The sequence below is a fragment of the Haplochromis burtoni genome, unplaced genomic scaffold, assembly GCF_018398535.1.
Source record: "Haplochromis burtoni strain Fernald_Lab_line unplaced genomic scaffold, NCSU_Asbu1 Contig_4, whole genome shotgun sequence".
Lineage (NCBI taxonomy): Eukaryota > Metazoa > Chordata > Actinopteri > Cichliformes > Cichlidae > Haplochromis > Haplochromis burtoni.
In genome coordinates this window covers 589,531-612,366 of record NW_024582365.1, presented here as the reverse complement: position 1 = coordinate 612,366, position 22,836 = coordinate 589,531, and the positions used below count along the sequence as shown (strand labels likewise).

The following is a 22,836-nucleotide window of genomic DNA, read 5'->3' as shown; positions in this document are numbered from 1 at the left end:
GACATTCAACCAAGCAGCCTAATTAACCCATTTAACCCATCCGCACCAATTTTATCTTAAGTTAAAAACTCACAATCAACTGTGCAGCAAATCACAAATTTGTCCACTCATGAAAGTGCAGCTGACCACTATCTATGGGAACATTTATAGAACCTTGATAAGCATTGCTGTATACAGACTTTCCTCTCATAAGTGAGCTGTTATTTCTGTTAAGTCCTCCCACCTGATAACTGTAACTGTTAATATTTTAGCACAAAGCCTTGGTTTGCTCTCTTCCGTTTTTGCGCTGTGAAATTTACTGCATCGGGCTGTTAATACAAACTCCACACTTCCTGTAACTGCTTCAGATTTAAAGCCCTCTAGTTCATCATACAAAGTTTTGGAGGAATACCAAATGCTACAGCAGAAGGAGGAAAAAGGACAACAAAGCAAAGTGGATCAGAATGCATGAATCAAACATAACCGTGTCCAAGTTGGAGCATTCACATTGGGATGGCATTAGTGGAATGCTAACCTTTTTGTTCTCCAGTGTTTTGTTATAAGGCCACCACCGTGTCAGTTTAAACTGTTGTGTAAAACAAACACTAGTGGAAATATTCTCTGTTCTTGGGAGATTACAGTTTTCCAAGGATGTCAAAATTTAATTTCCTTTTTTTTTTTATTTGAAGCCATACCAAACGTGGGACACGCTAGATACAATGTCATTTGATAACTGATAATCACACAGACATCTTGATGCATTCTCAATCATCCAGGTAAGTAAATCTCCAAAAGCTGATTCTGTTCATCTGGACGTAGCGTTTTCAGTTTTTTTCGTTTCTTGAAAACGCTACGTCCAGAAGAACAGAATCGGCTTTTGGAGACTCACATACACACTGCAGTGTATCAACATGTTGCAGCGTTAAAGAGCGAATGACCTGCACCTAAATACCACACGTGCTTTTTTTTTACTTTTTATAATGGTAAATGAATTGTTGAATGAACACTTTAAAATATATTTAACCTGAATTAACATTACTGTATGCCATAACATAAGATGACAACAGTCATTAACCATAGAACTGCACTTGTTTTACATACATAACGCAAGTTACTTAACACGAGCTCTTCACATTATCATTTTTATTATGATAAAGTCAAAGCTAAACACCACTTAATTTGTTGACATGTGTAAATATTGTTTGCATACGTCTCAGACTCATGAGACCCATTAATTTTAATTAAATCTCTTTAAACATTTCAAACTAATTAGTAAGTCCACAATGGTTTTGCGATTGCTTCAAGATACTATCCTTTTTTCTCTCTCTTTTTTTAAAATCAGGCCAATTATACCGTATACAATGACACGTGTGTAGGCTCGTTACATGTCTGCCTGACTGCGAGGAGAATATCTGAGGAAATAAAATGTTCCATACTGAGATAATGAATCTAATTAAGCCATAAAACGGTGTTCCAGTTGTTTCTGATAACATAGTTTTCTTACCCTAACTCTGTGTATCACATAACCTTTCAACATTTCAAATCTCAAACACTACATTTTAAGGAACAGTTTGGCCTTTCCTTCAGCTCACTGTTTTTCTAAGCTGTCTCCACATATATTGCAAAGGAGTGAACATTCCTTGGCCTAATTTTATCTTCTCAGTGATATTCAAGACTGAACTTGTAGTCTTGCAGGCACAAGTTCCTGAGAGGAAAGGTTCAACTCAACTTGACACAAACCCTGATCAGATTAAAAAACAGATTGACCGTGGTATTGAAAACCCTTCCTCCTATTGGAAATGAAACATCGGAAAGTTAATGTTATAGAAACCTCTCGCTGTGTGATCTGATTAAATCTTGATGTCAGGTCTGTGTTCCATAGGTGTATATATATATATATATATATATATGATATTTTTAAAAGCTCCAATGAGACTATAGAGAATGTGCACTTCTCACCATGAACCACAGATTCAAACCTCAGAGAGGTTTTAGCTATTGGCCTGTATCACAGTGCCCCCAACTGGTAGAAGGAAACTGATAACTGCAAGTGGAATGGTGACAGGCAAAAATCATTTCAATCAAACACTCACTGTGGTATGCAAGTACCATACGACAAAGGTACTGAAGCTAAAAAGGAAGATCAGAATGCAGTGCTTATGGTTTTCTGTAGCACACAGTGATTTTTATCCAGTTTGAAAACAATTACATTTTTGGGATTTTAATTAACAAAAAAAAAACAACCTCCCAGTACTTAGATTAAAAGTAAGAAAGGGAGAAAATCATTTTGTAAATAAAGAGTTAAAAAATACTAACCTAACGAGACTGAAATCAGTATCAGATTAAGTAAAAAAAAAAATACTGAATGCTTTTCCATTTAATACAGGAAGACCAAAACAGATTGACTGATTGAGTTTATATTCATTATTATGTTCATGGCTATTTGCCATATCTACTCAGAGTTGTGTATGGCTCCAGTAACCTGCTATATGACGAGTTTAATAATATAAATTAATTAAATACTGTTAAATCGAAAATTTACCAATAACACTAAAACTATTCTACCAAATATTTATTAGGTATAACTTTATAGAAACACAAACTTGCTTGATTTTGTAGTTGAATTCCATCATAACGATCTTAATCATAATGAGGGAAAAAGGATTTCTGGATGTGAAGCAAACTCCATAATGAAATGTATGTACTTCTAATACGCATTTTCCAGCATGTTTATACTTTGAACATAATAACCAACACCTTGAAACTTTCTTTCTGTTTGCAGGGCTAAATAAACATCAACTACCCCTATGTGCATATTTAAGCTCTTTTAGCAGATAAATGACAAGTTCACATGTTGCGTGGGACACGTGCTAACTGCGTCTAACACCAGATAACATGAATATTTTTTCTCCAGGTTTGACAGCTTGTTAAGTAATGATTGTTGGAAGGTAGCAATACACCCCTGACCTGCCAGCTTTGATTAGTGATTAAAAGCTTAAGAGACCTTGAATTACAGCACTGCTAGCAAAGAGCTATTCAGGTTTTCTGGTGAGAATGTGTTACAATAATTGGGACTTATTTTTTTTCTGTGCTAAAGGACAATGACATCAAGCCACATTCAGCAGAGAAAATTTCAGACATGACTAAACGAGTGTTTATTGTTGGTTTGACAGCATGTTTTTCCTAATTACAACAGACAACACAATGATAGAGGCACAGGACGCCTGTCAAGGCCACTGTGGGTATCCTCTGGTGTGTGTTTCATGTCCCGTGTGCCATATGGTAGACAAAATAGGCCACACATCTCCATACATTTACTTTTGATCCACTGAATACCACTGCTGTCAATCTCAGACACTACTTAACCTTTTAAAAATCCCACAGTTTTTCCAGACACATGTCAGTAAACTCAACAAAATATCAAAGTAATAGGGGAGTAATGTTTCCTTCCACAGCTAAATCCTGGTCTAATACAGTTGACGAAAGTGTGGTGATGTATACACAAATGCTCCACTGAGATAGGTTATCATTTTCAGCAGCAATAACAGCCTGCACCGGTGTAGTTATCACATCCCTTTCCCTTTATCATCACTTTCATCTCAAGTAATGTCACTCCTTTAAACATCTCTTTCACATGTTCACCATTTACATCTCCATTTGCTGTTCAGGTGCTTACTGCTTCCACACATCTTCAAGTGAAAGTGGTTAATAAAACAATGGCATCTCTTACTATTCCCTCGACTCTTCCCTGGACACAGAACCATGCTTAGAGCACGTTTATTTCTTAAGCATACACAAGTTTGGGTGCAAAACTCATTTAGAGTAAAAAAAGGTGCAAACCCCATGAAGGATCTGGGAGCGCTCAGGAAGAACGCTCCGAAATATCGGCTTTAAATGAGGATTTACATTTAAATTTAGTATGAAGAGATATGAAGAAAAATCGCTCCGCAATTAATGCAATCCCACAGCTACAAACGTATGGTAAGAGGGAGATTAGGTTCAGGGCACCTAAAAAAAATTAAAAATAAACTGTTAAGAGCATCATCTAGATCTGTCGTCACTAGCATCTGCTTAACCAGTAGTCCCAGATACATTCAATTTACATAATGATGTTAAAGTTAAAATGATCACGAATGCTCCCAACTATCTTGCAATTAAACCCTTTTTTTAAACCCTTTTTCTTTCACAGACACTAAAATTAAGAGAAAAACTCTAATTCCAGACCTGTCATTTTCCGTGAGCTTGGCGTTCCAATGCTAATATTATCTTAGCATAAAGACAAGATGGAAGATGGAGAGTGCTTCTGCTGAGTGAAGGCTATTTAGGTCTCTCAATCAGCACTCGCTTGGGATATTGTGCAGTTAATGTCTAAAAGTGGTTTACTCATCATCATTATCATCACTGGAATTCTTGTGTAGTCCAAGATGAGTTGTGTCATCTTGACGAGATTAAGAAAATGCCGATGTTTTTACTGCACTGCACATCTGTGTAATAACCAATATCATTTTTTTTTAAAAACGCCATTTTTCCGCTTACCTTTAAAGCTGCTAAAGCATCTAAACCAGCAGAAATGCCATTAGTGAAAACAATGTGCCGGGAGTTTCTTTGACAATGAAATGTCAGCGGAGTCTGTTGTAGCTCACATGCCGGTATCAGCGCCCACCTGTGTCTAAGTATGTATCAGAACACCCTGGGGGTGAATGCATCGGATTCTACAAGGTACCACCACGTTCGAAGCACAATTGTGCACTGGCTGCTCTGCTGTGGGGCCCTGGTACTTCTCTAATAATCTACCCAGCATGTGTTTATCTTTGTTGGACCAGGTTGTGTGGAGGAGGCGGTCGGGAAAAGGAAGGCAGACAGAATCCTGCCAGCCTGCATGTGAGGAGCCCGCAAATCCAGAGGGACTGCTGGCTTTGTGTGACTGTGTGCTCACGTGTATGTGTGTATGTCTGAGAGACAGAAATGGCAGCAATACAGCCAACATGAGTTATGGTCTGACACACACACACACACACACACACACACACACACACACACACACACACACACACACACAAAACATTTAATTGCCAAAAAAAAAAGTCTCTCCCGAGCTCCATTGTGTCTAATGTGTTCAACGTTAATCTTACCCTTTAGGGACATTTGTTGTTGTGTTAATTACACACCACCAGGAGCCCTCATTAACACACATACAAATATGCACACGCACCAGCACACACACAAACACACTATGTATACAATTTAGGTGGAGCAAGTAGAAGCTTAGACTAAATACGGCAGTCCAATATGGGTGAAGCAAAGCTAATGAAGCATTTACAGGGAAAGGGGTCATCGGAGATTTGCCTAAGGTCAAACAGACTCCTGCACCTTTAATGAACAAATTCAGCCTCAGATGTAGAGAGGGACTTATGGGTGGGCCAGGGTGCCCTGCTTAGTCATCCACTACACCACTAGCTCATCACATCCTGCACGTGCCTTTGCTTCCACCGGTGTGCAAGCTTTGGCTAAAGCCAGTAGAGAAAGGCAAACTGGAGTCCTCAAAAACAAACAATTAACCCCAGAGTATTTTTGCTGCCCCTGTTCTCTGCCTGCCATCAGCGCTCATTACAGTCAGTGCAGCGATTACACTAGAAATGCCGCCTTGCGATTGTTCGCCTCTGGCAACCACTAAAAGTTGCACTTTACACCCATGACTGTCCAGATCATTTTTAGTCAACACTTTGAAGGAATTTAATAAACATATTAAAGCTGATTTTTTGTTGTTGTTCAATAACACCGATTCCTAACAGAATGCAAAACTGATGCAATGACAGTCGACTCTGATTTAAATATAAATGCTGCTGTAAAATTCTTTATATGCACCACATATAATCTATACAACAGCAGTGAATTTTACTTTCATTACTAGAAACCCAAATATATAAAAGGTCTCGCCTTATTATCTCATCATGGTAGACATTTAGGTGAAATGTTTTCATAATTAGCATATAAATTATTGAGTTATGGGTAAATTGTGTTTTGTGGAGTCACAATGACCTTGATCTTTAGCCATTTAAATGAAATCGGTTCATCCTAGAGTTCCCATGTCTATCGAAAATCCCACTGTGGGCTCCTGGTACGTCTCGTTTACAAGAATTATATGGATGTGAGGTCGCAGTGACCTTTATCAAAGTTCATCCTTGAGTACAAATGAACAGTTGAACCAAATTTGAAGAAATTCCTCAAGGGACCCTCACAAGAATGGGGCAAGACTCTTAAAAAAGAGGGAGAAAAAACACACCAAAATCTACTATCTGCTTGTCTAACTCACATTAAACTAATCTGGTAAGTACATAAGGAGAGTGTTGTGAAGCAAATTGTTTTTCTCTTTCATAGAGGGTGAAATACCCATTTTAGGGGCAGAATAATGGGCCACAAGGTGACTGGTATGTGCTTGTCTTCATATCGCATTCACCTAACAGTGGGACTTAATTACATTGGAGGGGAGGGCTTCACATATTCAATTATAGGTAGTCAATTACAGACACAGCTGTAGCAGATTTATAAAAGATATACATTTGCTTGGGAGAAATTGGCACTGATCGCTTGGGGCAGATACCTGATAGATGAAAGGAATACGCCTTAGGAGAATTATATGTCCACTGGCACCAATCTACACGGGGATGAGTGTAAATGAACAACTGTGCAGTAAGGTTTCTTGCACAGTAATGCAGTGCAGTCCTGCATAATCGAACACATATGGCAAATTTTTTGAACCCATCTGAGGGATGGCTAGGAAATTGTCCCAACACTTTCAAGGTATAAAGGAGACATTAAACTCAGCGATACAGAGCATTAGTCGCAAAGCGCAAATAAGAGGTAGTAATAGGAGGTACGCTGACATTTCTGTATTCAACATGTTAGGTTAACAGAAAATATTATAATAAGAATTCAAATCATAGTAACAAGATGTGAAGAACGCAGAAGTGTAGACTGACTGGCTGGAAACATTTTCATTGCTTTTCTTAGAGCTCCATTTCAGCACAGCTGAACTTTAATAAAACAGCAATATATAGTAATATTCATGTTTGCAGCAGACATGAAATATCCAATGCATTTTGCTGCCTCGTGTGATTGTAATTAAAATCAAGGTGTATCAATCCTCTTAGGTTAATTTGTCTTACACAGTACGTCTGTGGCGTCTTTCCATCCTGGGGATGCTTGCGGCCTCAGAAAGGTTAATAAGCTGCTTTACCTCAGACTGAGCTGGATTGGAGGGGAGTTGGAAAGGTGATAAAAAAAAGGCCAAGAGAGCAGAAACAACTTAATGCAAATCCATGCAGTCAAAGTAATCTGCCACATCTTTAAAACCACCAGCTCTGCTACTTAATAGTCTCCAACTACAACTGGACCTCTACTTTCCACGCAGCAAAACATTTAAACGTGGCCTTGACATCAGTCGGTCCTCATCCCGCGATGAAAAACGGAGGTCAGAGGTCTGGGAAGAATTTGGAAATGATGAAACACTCACTGAAATCCAATGTTTATTAGCATGCCCACCCACTGTGGACTGAGTCAGTTCAACGGGGCCTTATTTGCATGAAAGTCTCAGTAAACAACATTCCCAAAACACCCTGGTATTATCTGTACAAATATGTAAACAGTGCAGAATTGCTAATACTCATTTTGAATCTTAGTTAAAATGTGCTTGATTGCTGCAGCGTTACAGCTGGTTTCAGTGTGCTCACGTAAAGTGTAAAAGCAAACTGTCTCTGTCCTGAACTGCTTCCTTCAACATGTGTAGGTGGAGCAAAACTGCAATAAGGGTGAAACACTACCAAAAGACACACAGATTAACATGGCTGAAGTATGAGAATAGCCTCACAGCAGGAACAGAAACCTTCTGACTCTGTGAATCAAGTGTTTGCTTACAGAGGCAAACGCCTGCACCAAAGGCAAAAAACAAGCACACTGAAATAATGGTTGATGCTGAACATCATTGCTCAGTCTCCTGCACATTTATCACATTCCAGCTTTAGCTTTTTCTGCATTTTCAAACTGTGTTTAATGAAACACGGTCAAAAAGAGGGAACAAAGGAGGAGATAATCTATAAAAATGGCGCTTTAGAGAAAAACATGATTCCCATTCAATGAGTCTGCACTGCAACTTGCGATGCATCTATAATCTCATCTGCCATTAATAGTAACTATGTGGCTTGTTTAACACTTTCAATCATTATATTCAAAATTCATCTTTTTTTATAAGAAGGCGTCAAGGGCACAAGAGTAACAAATAAAAAAGCAAAGAGGTAATAAATAAAAAATTAAAATATGTTTGGACCATATGCTTGTTAGATGAGCAAATTAATAACATGAACTTTAAAAAGTTTTCTTTAATTTATTAAGTTTTCTTCTCCTTTTTTTGTTACACCTACTGAGAGAGTCAACTTTTAGGGACAGAGGGAGGAAACTTTGCCAAAGAGAGCCGAGTCTAAACCTAATGCTGTGATGGAAAACAGACAGAGACAAACATTCACACAGAAAATGAAACACAGAAATTTGCATGCTATGGATATAGTGGCAAGACAATGATAAGCGGAAAAAGAAACAAGATACCGTCTTTAAGTTCAAGCGAGATGACAGGTAGTGAAAGATGGTGAGGAGCACATAAAGGGATGGAGTGGGAGGACGGAGAAGTACAAACAAGAAAGGTAAAATAAATAAAAGAAAGGCTAAAAGCAAAGGCTAACTGTACCAATAAGTGTCTCCTGAAGGGAAACTGAGACAAGTTTAAAGGAGAGTTTATGTGACTGGTGTGGAGAGGTGGTGCTCAATCTTTACAAGACCAGAGAAAACACTCAACCTTTTCACTGAGCTGGATAAACAAAAGTGTCTTAACATTAATTTGTGCACACAGTACTGGAAAACATCCTTCCTGTAGGTCACTGACACAGGGCTTTTGATGGTCTTCATCAAAAACTTAAAAAGTGCAGGCTCCTTTGCTTTTTGTAGAGTCTGTATTGATCCTGAATGCTAAAATGAAGTTACTTCAGTAATGAAAAATTCAAGACAACTATATCATACAGGATATTACATTAGCATATTCTGAAAATGGTCGTCTGGGACTAAAGCATCATTAGTCAGGATGTCTTACTGGTTTTTGACAGCAACATATTTTAACTAACTGCTGCATCTGAAAAAGCTCAATTCCATATTTACGTAACAAAAAAGTTTTATTCCAGCGGTGCCAAGTTTGATATAGTTCCTCTAAGTGTCGCTGCTTTTAGTGTTTTGTTTTGTTTTTCAGGTGACTTTGGATCACAATCTGTAATCACGACGGTCTGTCTGCTTTATTCTCTCTTTCGCTTACCTCAACCTCTTCTATCTGTGCAGAAATTTACCGCACTCTGGCATGAGAAGTCATGATTGTTTATATTCAAGGAGGCACCATCTTGAACACGCAGGCCTCTGATTGTTTACTATCCTGCTTGTGACATCACGCTTGCTCTCTTCCCCCCGGCGATGCTCCGTCTCGTCTCTGTACCGTTCCAACCAGATTGGCTGTGGGAGTGTCACAGCCTGGCCCTCTTGTAGTCACAAAGCAATTCCACCAAAGAGGTTCACAGACAAATGAAACTTAATGCCATGTAACAAACTCGGCAGGCTAGTCTGCACTGTCAGGCGTTGTGTTAGCTAGTGGAGAAACAGAGGTTTGTCTGCACCTTTTGATCTTTATCTACATGAAAATCAAGACGGAGGTAGATCCACAGTGCGTTCAGACAGGTCAGAGTTAGACATGTGTACTAGCGCTCAGTCAGTGTATACATATATTAATCATATAAATATCACCCATGCAGCATGCAGACAAGCCACTTCATTATCAACGCTAATGAAAGCAACACTTAAGGCAAAACTTTAAAAACTTTTGAATTTCACTCAATGAAGCACACACAGCGAGCAGTGAGCCCACATTACGGATTCCTTATAAAACTCACAGCTCTAGCACTCGTACTTCTGAGCTGGATTAGATATGCGCTCCATATTCTTCTGTTTGGGATCATGGGGGTGAGTTAATGAGGCTCCACCGGGGTTGTTCATGTGAAAAGCTCCAGCGACAGTGCTGACATTGTCATCTTTTTAAAGGCAAGTCCCATTGTTAATAAGAATCCTATCACTCAATTAGGAAGGCGTGCAGACGGGAGATTTACTGGACGAAACACGAGGGAGACGCACAAACACAAACAGCAACTTCAGATACTCTTCCGTTTGTTTAAAACTAAATGCCCCTTTCACTCTATTAGATGCTACATTAGAACAGATTAAAATTTTCTGACATGTTTGGGAAGCATGGTTGTTATTATGCATTACACACCCGCAAACACCATGTAAGGGTAACTGTGAGGGAGAGTGGCCAAGATATTCACAGCCACAATTGTGAAGACGGCAAAACAAATGGAACTTTAACATTTAACTAAGGAGCTGTATTTATAACTGACAAATACAAGATGTCATTCAACGTTTCTCTCATGTATTTATAGACTTTATGTCTCGCAATTTTCACTCTAGAAATATAGCTCGACAAAACAAGCTTAGTTTGCCATCAAAAGGGAAAAGACGCTTGTGCGCTAAAAGCTACTTTGGCTCCTCCCTTGTCACAAGGGTACTGAGAAAATAAAGAAAAAGCTCAATAAAGGGGAATACTTAAAAATGTTGATGAGAAGATAAAGGCAAATTGATGGAAAATATATACCTCTTAAGGTCCGTGGAGAATAAAAAAGATTAGAACGATAACAAGAAAGATTGACATATCCCAAATTTCCGTTAGCTGAGATTATCCGAGGGAGCGAGCATGAAGAAAAAGAAATAAAATATTTAGATGCATAGGGGATATTTATTTTTCAAGAGACAGCTTTTTGATGAACATTACAGTCTACCTGAAGGCACATAAAAGTTAGCTGGATGTAGACTTGGGAGGCTGTAAGCGGCAGGTATCAAAGAAAGCTAATATTCAGAGGGCTAAAGTTAAAGTGCACCATGATAGCCAGAATGGCTCTCATCTGAGAAGAGAAGATTAAAATCAGTGGGACATCACAGCAAGGCAATATGAAGTGGGAATGAGAGGAAATTTCTCTCTCGCTGACTCACTCTCTTACAAAGATGCACACACATAATATAGTCTCCTACAATAAACCAATTACTTGTCATTAATATTTAAGGGCCTAATTTCCATTCATATGTAATATATTAAAAATGTGCAGGGATGAGCAAAGAAAACGGCTGACCCACAGATATCCGCAGTGAGCTCGCTGCCCCAAACAGAGAGAAATGAACATCGGGGTGTTTTGTGTTTTATTGAGACAAATGTCCCCTGCCTGCACCAGCAATTAATGGCCTTCCCATAAAATGTGGAAAATTGCACAATTTGAGGCGTTTCTTTTCCAAAACAGCCTCGTTTCAAGTAATAATGGACATTTAATCTGGAATGCATGATTGAGTGATTGAAATGTGAGGAAAGGTCTCGGGTAATCAAAACAATTCACCCAAAAGGGAAGTATCTCTCCACTCAGACACCGATGACAATTTACAAAATGAGTATGTGGTAAAATGCCAATTGAGATCTTGTTTGTGAGAGACTGGAGCTGTTAAACAATGAGGCTGAGAGTGAGAGTGGGTGTCTTTTTACCAGGCTGGCCCCGGCTCCAGATGGACACCATCGTGTCCAAAGAGATGATTTCAGAAGAAAGCGGAGAAAGACGAGATAAGAAAGAAGAAAGAACGAGATTTCTGGAGAAGAAAAGCACAGGATAAGGACACAGAGAAAGCTGTCTTGGCGAACGGTCCCTCCTCTCAATTAACACAATCGGAAATAAACAGCCGTGTACTCCAGGGAAGCATGGCAAACCATCAAGCTTGACTCCCAAACACTTTGACATAGAAGATATCAAAAGCTAATCATTGCACAAACGCTATCAATTCAAGGCAGACTGTCCCACAGTGGGCTACAATGTCTTCACTTGAGCTTAAACTCATTAGATTAAGGTCCTTATTACATTGTGTGTAGCTGAAAAGGAAGAGCTTCAGCAATAGCCTAGGGATGTGTTTTTTAAAAGAGCAACAAGCTTTTTCAAGGTTTTTATCACCGAGACATATTGTTAGTAAATGAATACCGCTTAACGGGATTAAAATAATTTGCGTAGCACTTGTTGCAACATTTGCTGCTATGTTTTGTGAGCCAAAACGTCTGTTAAGTATAGTGAAGAAGCACTACAGGGGCTACTGGTCAGCAACAGTTTTCTTGTCTAAGAGGCTGCCGAGTGTCTGGTGAGGTGGCCGATCATGCGTGAGTGTGTTTGATCCGGTGGCCAGGTCAGCCCTGATGTTAACAGAGTTATTAGGGGACTTATTAGGAAGAGTCAGAGAGCCAGCTAAACCCCCCACTGATTCCATCATTACTGCCGTTGTGGCTGGGCCATTACCGCCCTGCTGCTGGGGCTTTGTAGCAGGGATTGAGAATCAGCTGGTGTGCACACCACATTGGCTCAGTAGGGGAGAGCATGTGTGAGGGGCAGAGCTGTGGGGATGGAGGTAAAGCAAAAATGGGTGTCAAAGTGGGGAAAACTCTTGGAGGATTTGATCTAATTTATTGTTATGAGGGGCAGGATGACTGCAGCCATCACTTTAGTCAGGTTTAAGCCAAGTTCAGTGCTGACCTTTACACTGAAACTTCAATATGTGTACCTTAGATAGATCCCTAACACCGCTTTTTCTTTGTGTGTGTTTGATTTTGTTTCCTTTTTAAATTTACAAATAATTCCCGAACAACAAAAGGATGTGCGCCGCCTGTCACTCTATGATAGCTCGGATAGGCTTTATATATATTCCTCTCTGCAACTTATATATGACACATAAGGAATATACAGTCCATGTCGGGATTTCAGTTGTTGTTGAGTAATCTCCTTTCTTTCTCTGTGTTGTTTCTGATGAGAAGCCCCCCCAGGCATCACTATTACAAACTGGCACATGCCCTTTGTCCATCACCAATTGATGAGGGCAATGGAGGAAACATTTTGGAATAAAGGGGGTGTGAAGTTTGCCAACATCAATCTTGTTTCAAATTGAACCGCAAAGTTCCAGCTGAATGAATTGCCTTTCAAATGCAGGAGGCCATGGCTACACGCATTCAATCCCAGAGTGAATCTGTTTTGATCCCAAGAGCCGTACAAAGGCGCAACACACTGATTGATAAAGCGAACTGAGGGGAGATGAGAGTAAAAGAAAAAAAGAGAGCCAAGTCAATGGGGAAGAGTGTAAAGGGGAAAAGCCGATACAGCCGAGTAAAGGCAGAGAAGATCGAATAAGACAAAAGACAAATAGCAAAAGGGTAAAAAACTATCTGAATGCAAAATAAGATAATTCTACAATCGAGTCCAAGTTGTTCTACAGAGACCAAGTGTTGTATCATACACAATTACTTGGCTGGTTTTAATAAAACACCGAGATTTCTATGATAACACATTTGTTCAGCTCTGTGGGGTGGAAACAATGTCTGATCACAAACTGCAAAATGGTGTCAAAGGTGAAGACGATGGCACGACATCAGTGTCCACAGTTGTAACACATTTTCAACATGCTGCATTCTTCCAAGAGTAAAACAGAATCAAGCACAGCTAGGCTGAAACAATCGGGTTGAATGCTCTTCCCTTTATAGGAGCCACAGAAGCGTATTCCACTCAGAGATGGGTAGTAATGTGTTACTTGTAACTGCGTTACTGCGTTACTAAAACCGTGATTTTTTTGCGAGAATGTCTCATGACAGTGACGTAAGCGAGTGCGACGTTTGTGGCAACAGCTGTCTGCAGATCAACTATGAGCGTGCAGCGTTTAAAGCGTGGAAGTACTGACCTTACTTTGAGTTTGATTCCATAAAAAGTGACAAAAACATGAGTGTCCGCTGTGCGTGGGAAGAAAACTTCTTTTTACAGCGAAAAAACCCCTAAACTTCCAACAAGCACCGAGTAGCTACGACGTAATGGGAAACTCACAGAGAAACTCGCGGATTCTTCCACTGACCGCGGCACACCTGCACCAGGGTAAACCTCCGCCTACCCCACTCCTGCTTTACAGGTGAAAATAGAGCAACAGGACCGCTGAGTCTTTGACTTTATTTATTTTCTGCTGTGTTTTACTTGCATCTATTTGAAAGACTGAGTGTAAACACACAAAATATTTTATTTTATGTGCTGGAATGTGCAGAAAATAGGTTTAAATGTTAAACTAATTTCTTCCAGTCAGAGAATGTTGCATATTGTTAAATTATTGCTTGATGCATAAAGTTAAAAGATTAAAACTAATAAAACAAGTTTTAAAAAGAGACTTTTCCATCTGATTACATTCTGTATGATGGATTATGCAGAAAAAGTAGAATTGGGCTGAAAGATCTATCACTTTATCACCTCTTCAGGGTGTAAATCGTGTTTTTAAAAAGTAACTAAGTAACTAAGTAACTAAGTAATTAATTACTTTTGAAAATAAGTAATCAGTAAAGTAACGGGATAACTTTTTTGGGGAAGTAATCAGTAATTAGTTACTGATTACTTTTTTCAAGTAACTTGACCAACACTGATTCCACTTACAGCAAAAATATGAATCAACACCAAGTCGTTCAATAAAGAAACTTTGGATGAAACAGCTGGATTGTGTTGCTGTACAGCCTTAAACCGTTACATTTGTGTACGTTTGAATGACGATGGCTTGAGTTAAAGTTTTCTTTCTTTTTCTTTTTTTCTTGGAGGGGGCATGATTCATTTGAAGGTCTTTTTCACTATTTATGCTGTATTTATTCTTTGTAATCATACAAAGTTACTGAAACTTGTAACCACAACAATGCATCACTGGAGAGCACTGATTTAACAGGTGCTGTATATTTACATGTATATTTTGGCTGCTGTTAGATTCCCTCATGTTTGATTTTTACACCGTATGCCTTTCAGGATGCAGCCCCGACCGGCATTATTCAAAGCATTAGAATAACTATCTAAAATCCTTCTTTTGCATAACTACATCCTGGTTTAATCGTGACCACATCCATTTAATGGGCTGGGTAAATGGAACTGCTATATTTTCAATATGTGCAATACAACTTTTTTATGTTTATCAACATCCAAAGGCGGAAAAAGAAATGTTAAGTATGACTTAGTCAGTTAAGACCCAGAGTAGTGACTTATGTTTTAAGTTTTCAATCAAGTTGAAAAAACATATTATAATAAATGACAAAGAAAAAATAGCCACTTTAAAAGACTGAAGCCAGGCTTGAAATCCCTCCTGATTATCATTTCCTTTTCTTGGTAAAACTCATTAAACAGTAAGACTCATAAAAGCAGCAGGGGAGATGACAGTCTAGCATTCTCAGTTGTTTTAGAGGCCTCTGAGCGCAATAAGCATCTGAAAATTGGGGGCTGTTAAAGTGATTCTTTTTTTTTTCTTTTACTGCCAAAGTGTTGTTCTTCAACAATGCAAGTAACAAGCAAGAATCCCAAGAAACGTGGAGATAACAGAAGCCTTTTTTGCACCATTTTCTGAGGGCAGCTCTGCAGGGAAGGCATTTACACCTGCTTGCCTCATCTTTCACGATACACTAGGCCCCCAAAGTGTGCTTGACTTATAAATATCCACATCTTGTGGCAAAGATGGAGGGACCACAAAAAAGCAAAGAAAAAACAACAAGTGTGTGTGTGTTATTTAAAAAAAACAAAAAAAACAGGGATATTGTCTGGGCAATATCCCAGACAAATGAAGTCGGTTTTCACTAGTGACTTGTTTGTCAAATCAGCACAAAGGATTTATGGTCCGTAGCTACAATGAGAGGTTACACTGAGAGTACGAGACCTCAGAAATTAATCTTGCTAGTGCTGGTCACGACACCTGAAACTCCCCCCACCCCCAAAACTCCTTTAAACTTCACCATTCTCAGTTAAACAACTGGACTTGAGATAGACGAAAACTTTACACCAATATAGGTCAAACTTATTCTTTTTTAAGATAAAATATTTCATTTTTAAGCACGCTTATCCTCAGATTGAACTGAATGAAGCATGAAACATGGAGAAGAGGAAAACAAATGAACTACTATCTCATTTTAGTAAAATCCTATCTAGCACCTTTTCTGCAATACGATCTACATCAAAGCCCTTCGCATTGACTTTCAACTTCACTGTAGGGAAGGGAGGGGGGGGTGGAAGATATACAACATTAAACAGCATTTTTCATTCATGAGCAAATCATGTTCTGTTTCAACAATAGAGGAAAAAGAGCTGATTCAGTGAAGCCGCTGCAGGGGTAATTGATAGGGATCCAGCAAAGGTAACTCCCGGGGGAAATGCTGGATCATGAATTCCTACCCTGCCAGCGGGAACAAGGACTATCTATAGACGTTTTTTTTAATCCCCAGTGGGCGAGAAAGTGGCTTTAATAAAGAATTTAAAAGGACATTTAAAGCTGAATTAAAGCCATGTGTCTGTGAAACTAAAAAAAGGTTAAGTTCTAATTTATTATAAGAATCAATGGGAAACATTTTTTACTGCACTCTCCAAGCGTAGCGCTGATTTACACTTAATATGAACACTTTCTTCCTCGATAACAACTCATTAATCTAATAAACGAAAAAGTAAATAACTGTTAACTGCAGAAAAAAAGGGTTTCACTTCAATTACTTGAACAGCGTTAAAGAGTACATGTTAAAAATTATAGCGCCTGGCAGATATCCCTTCGTGAAAGATGAGAAGGGAGTGGCATGACTGCTAGGCCTATCCCTGTCACTTCATTAAGCTTTGCAATAACTGTTCTTTGCAGCCCACATTCTCCTTCCATCTGTATTATGCTGGTAAATCACCTTGCGGCAGCCAAGGGAAAATTGCTATTTATTTCACAGTACAAAAAAGAGACGACTCTCGTTTGTAGACCTGGAGGCTATGAGAAAGACGGAGCAAGAAGCTGCTGCCAGGCTGACTAGTGTCCAAACAGATGGTGGGTATAAGAGAAAAGTTGGAGGATTCTGTATAGTTATGTCCACACATGCTGACAGAGCTCCGATTTGACTGTTCTGCGCTTGACAGGACTCTGACTTCTCCCCTCCCACTGTTGCTCGAATTAGAGGGGTGTGCTGCACACACATAAATACACAAACACACATGCACACGCTCACTGTCAAAGAAGTGGAAAACACTCAAATTGTCATGGGAGGAATACATCAAGTGCCTTCACACACATATACACACACATATTCTTCCATATAAAAACAAACTTGCGCTGCACTGCTTGTGTTGTTCATCAGCAAGTTAGGTAGCCTGGTTGTGTATCTGAGAAACAAACTGGCCGGGACAAGTAAATTCCCAGAGCTTCTTTCACCAAAGCCTTCACGTCTTCCCTGATGGAAGATTGGTCTACTGGACTGGAAAAGGCAAGAACCAAACCAAGCATGGCCGCTCTTGATTCACACATATATGTACAAGCTCGGGTTTGTGCACGTCCACACACACAAAAATAAAAACCACTGATCTGAAACTACTCAGCGGGTACAAACAACAAATACAAAAAGGAGCTACTTGGCATTTTAACTTCCTCATAGACACATAAACACAGTGAAACACAAGCATTGGTATGCATAACTGGCATAGAGATTTGAACTGAGACCAAACAGAAACAGTGGTGGTGGTGTCGAGACAATTACGTTTTAAGTGAGAAAAGACGCCAAAGGAAGCATATGTCTGTTGACTAATTAAGGATGGGGTGGAGAAAGATGACGCCTCCTTACCTTTGCTCTGTGAGGAGAAGCAGAGGGAAAGCTGAGCAAATAGGTCAGGATTCTCAAACTTCTCTTCTTTGACTTTGATCCAGAAGCAATTCTCTGCCATTTCCTGAGGCACTATCTGCAATGACACAAGGATTCCATTATCACCACAATCAGAAACCGTCATTCCACCAAGCTGCCACTCAAAAGTTCTTCTCACTGGAGATGGAGTTTGTGAGTGTTTTTGCTGCGTGCGGCCACACACATGCCCTTGAGTGGCATCTTTAGCATCTGAGTGACAAACAAGAAATAACCAAACAGCAACAGGAGAACGTGAGGGATACATTAATATTTGCATATGACGAGAAACCGCATGCTAAACTTTACCCGAGTGAACAGACACAAAAACCAACATCGAAGGAATCACACGGCTGCTTAGTAAAGACGAAGATGGAGGCGTGTAAAGGAAGATCAAGACATGAACACATCTAATGACTGTAGTAGTGTATCATCAATATCTATACCATTTGCCTACTTCCGCTGTACACCGTATTAAGTGCTATAATGAGACCTCCTAAAAGGACTACTTCTGTGGCTTTTTGTCAAACACTCGAATTTGCACTTGACCCAGTGCAAAGCTGCCAATAACCATCTTCGAAAACACAGTCATTTCACACTGAAAGACGTCTAAGTAAAACACTCATGCAACACAGACCAATCTCCATCTAGCTCTGGTCCATTACTCCCAATGCTGTATAGTAACAGTAATAAGTATAACAGTGTTGCAGAGTCAATCATGAGCTTGTTTTGGTGTCCGGGATAGATAACCTCTGTGCTCTTATTTGCTTCTATTCGACCCACGTATACAAACATAGCACACATGTGCCTAAAATAGGTTTGTTTGCTTTGTTTGAATTGCATATGCGTATAACAGCTGTTTCACAAGAATTACAAATTATTGTAGCAAGAAAAAGAATTTTACCGAAATAAATATGTAAATATAAATAAATAAATGTGTAAAAATAAATAAGGCAGCACGGTGGCACGGTGGTTAGCACTGTTGCTGCACAGCAAGAAGGTCCTGAGTTCAATTCCACCATCAGGCCGGGGTCTTTCTGTGTGGAGTTTGCATGTTCTCCCCGTGTTTGCGTGGGTTCTCTCCGGGTACTCCGGCTTCCTCCCACCGTCCAAAGACAAGCAGCTTGTGGGGATAGGTTAATTGGATAATCCAAATTGTCACTAGGTGTGAATGTGAGTGTGAATGGTTGTCTGTCCCTGTGTGTTGGCCCTGCGACAGACTGGCGACCTGTCCAGGGTGTACCCTGCCTCTCGCCCTATGACAGCTGGGATAGGCTCCAGCGCCCCCCGCCACCCTGAAAAGGAGAAGCGGGAGCGAATGGATGGATGGATAAATATTAAAAATGACTTAATGTTAGCTTTCCTAGTGTTTAGAACGTGGAAGCAATTTATAGTTTGCACAATTGCGTGTGACCAATGGGGGGGGACACAGCATAGTAGCAATTTTAGGGTTGGTATTTGACTGTCCACAACATGAAAAGCAGAAAAACAGACAGGGATCTCATGAATTTTATCAAAGGGTGGCTATGACTTTTGTGTGACAGTCATTGACACGCCTGGCCCTTTGAACTCTATTAATAAAAAGGAAGTACTAATCAAAGCACATTGAAATTCCAGAAGTGACTACTTTAATTGCAACTATATTAAGGTTAGGACATGTATATCTGCCAATATACACTATGCAGAGTGCGAGTCTGTGAAGTCACAGATTTCAGGCTGCACTCTTTTTTCTTGTTTTTTTAAACCGACAGAAATAAAAGCAACAGAAAAATACTTAACCAAATACCTAACCAACTAAAAGGTTTCGTCTACATGAAAGTAGCACAACAAAACAGCTTGTGCTTTAGAATTTTTTTCTGCTCCTACTTTGTGCTATTAAGTCAAGGTAATGACATGAAACAATCTAACCACAGTCCATCTCTCTTTTAAGTGAGGTCCTGAATTGCAGGTAAACAAAGCACCAAAGACACTATAAAAGCTTGTGAATTAGTCACATATTTTTTCAAGACCGAATACAAAGGTATTTTGAGGTAAATCGCATAAAATGTTTTTATATATACAGAATATATAAAAAAATAAATAAAGTGTTACCATTTTAAATTGGCTTAAAAGAAAACTGAATGAATCTGAACTTATTTTCTCATTTTCCTAATATTTTGTTTAACATTTGGCCTGTAAGTGAATATTGGCTTTACCCTGTTGGACCTGAGCAGAGCGAAACACAAATTACATCTTTATGCTTGTGAGAAAGCACTTACTGCAATTTAATGATTTAATTTTGAGCTTAAATATGAGCTACCTCAATGTGCTCTGTACAACTCATCCATTGAATCTCCACCTTATCGTGGTGAAGGTGTTTGTGTGTCGAAGTGATCCCAGGAGCTATGTTATTGGGAGCTTATGCTGGTTGCGTAACCCAAGGCAAACTGGTCAAACCTGTAGCTACTGAAACTAGCTCTTAAAACTTCCATCATCTCTCTGGTAGGAAAGGAGCCTGAACTAATGAGTGATGTTGAGCAATACCAGGTAGATATAGTAGGTATCATCTCAACACATGGCTTAAGGTCTAGAACCAGACTCCTTGAGAGAGCTTGAAAGGGATTCTGGCAAACCATCAGTAACTGAGGAGGGAAAGTGATGCTCTACTCATACTGTGTACAGTGAGGGTGGGACGCCACTGACTTCATAACTCCTAGATGACAGGTCCCTTGGGATGGATGAAATTCACCCCGACTATGTTCTGGCTCTAGATGTTGTGGGATTCTCTTGTTTAATGTGCCTCTGTAGGGTCGCATGGAAATGTGGGCTGCTGGAGAGAAGAGTCTGTCTGTTAGTCGAATCTCATGGAAACGAACAATGAGTACTGGAACGCTGGACCAGGTCTTTATCCTCCTTTGGACATTCAAGGCTACGTGGGAGTTTGCCGAACAAGTCTGTAAGTGCTTTGTGGACTTGGAGAAGGCATTCAACCGTATTCCTTAGGCCAGTGGTTCCCAAACTTTTTTTGCTAGGCCCCCCTTTGTTTTACAAGAAAAATGTTCGCGCCCCCCCCCTGTGTGCGCACACACACATCCTCCAACCACACACGCCCATATTCTGCTCCATTGCGGTTTATTTCACACCTCAAACATTTAGTAAACAATTAAGCAAATACAAGTAATCTTCAATAAATTACAGGTAGTAAGAAAATAAACTACTAACTCTTTTATGCTGCGTCTGCACCTACACGGGTATTTTTGAAAACGCAGCTGTTTCGTCCACGTAAACGGCGTTTCAAATCACCGAGAACTGCGGTTTTTTAAAACTCCTTTTTTGCGTTTATGTGTGACGAGGAATACAGAGTCCGTCACGCAACGTCAAAGGTATGCGCCTTTATTCACGTCACGCTGTGCGCCACGTTATTGTTTACATGAGATGAATAGCAGAATGGCAGATAGAGACAAAATACTGTTACTGTTAATCTGACTGTGTGTAATAATGTTCAACATTGCTGTCAATGCATTTTTCAAAAAATGCCTCTCTGTGCAAAATGGGTTTAAAAACAAACATCTGGGATACTGTTTGTCCGTGATTTAGACAAATCGTGGCAGGATCAGCCTGATGTTATTTGTATCCTGCTGTAACTTTACTGTATAAAGAGCAAACATCTCCAACATGTCAGGAGTAGTTAGTCATTACAACAAGTGTTTGTAAAGTAAAAATGAAGAACGTGGGATCCTGTTTGTCCGTGATTTGGAGAACCCAGCGCTGCTCCCGATGAAGGGAAAACCAATTCTGCAGGGAGACCTACACAGCAAAATCTCCAGTGTTAAATTAACACTGGAGATTTTGCTGTGTACCTTGGTACTTGTGCAGGTGAAGACAAAGGGCAGATTTGCTTCACCGTATTTTCTAGTCTTTGGCTTAGAATGAAGTTGGTTTGGAAACATATTCAGCGACGCTTCATCTCTTGCTTTGCGTTTCTGTGGGCGCCCCGTGCTGGCAGCGTCCAAGCGTTTTGTTTTTTGTTCCCCCCCCCTTTTCATACCGCGCTCCCCCTCCCCCCGGGGGGCGGGCCCCACACTTTGGGAAGGTCTGCCTTAGGGGAACCTGTTTGGACTGGTTCAGGATACTGGTCCTCTATCCAGTCCCTGTGCAGCAGTAGTGAGAGCTGTACAGGACTTTGACTGATAAATTTTCTACTGGCATTTTCTGCCCCTCAGACTCGAATAAGTAAACGAAGATGGATGGATGGTAGCTGCTCAACATCTTCTTAAAACTATAAGAGTCACATTTTCTCATGTGTACGATACTTTCGTTGGACATGTATCGTCTAATAGAGGGAAGGTTTGAAATTATGAAACAATGTCCTTCCCCGTTCTTTTTTATACAACCAAATCATTCCTAGTACTCCTATACTTCTGCCTGCTGCACACAGCGAAGACAGACGACTCATGTCCCACTTAATCGACACAAGAGACACAGATTGTTTTTCCTCAGGTGGTTATGAATTTCATTTGCATCACAAAACTACATTTCCTGTGGAGGCAAGGTTAATGCTGCTGCACATTAACCTGTTTCTGTACACTTCAGAGACAACGGTCATTTGTGCTACACCGCATGCACACAAGTCATATAACACAACTGAACCACATAGATATTTCACAGGAAAATGACTAATCACATTTAAAATATCAAGGCAAAAACAAACACACAGGAATGCCTTCTATTAAGAAACAAACTGCTGTTTCCCCGACTGTTTACACAATGGGTATGACATCCCATTATTATTAATCTTACTTACCGTTCAGGAACCTCCTACACAGAGTCAAACATTAGCATATTTGCCATTTTAAAGAATTCTCAAGGTGACCAATAATTCAAACCCAGAACACCACCTCAGTGCTTTTTAGTGCAGTGCAATCACTGTTGACTTGCATTTTCACATTGTCGCTTTATGCCTTTGGTGGCATGTGGTTGGATAAATAATTGGGATAAGACAGAAAAATGTGCATGACCTGTTTAAGCACTGT

At 39.8% G+C, this 22,836-nt stretch overlaps 1 protein-coding gene across 8 annotated transcripts in view; it reads right to left on the bottom strand.

The window, feature by feature from the left end:
• diaph2 (diaphanous-related formin 2) overlaps positions 1-22,836 on the bottom strand; it is a 353,656-nt gene that overhangs the window by 194,475 nt on the left and 136,345 nt on the right. For all 8 annotated transcript variants that reach the window (XM_014333843.2, XM_014333845.2, XM_014333847.2 and 5 more), the window contains one exon: positions 17,771-17,885. In XM_014333843.2, the coding sequence (XP_014189329.1) occupies positions 17,771-17,885 (115 nt within the window). The remainder of the gene's footprint in view (positions 1-17,770; positions 17,886-22,836) is intronic.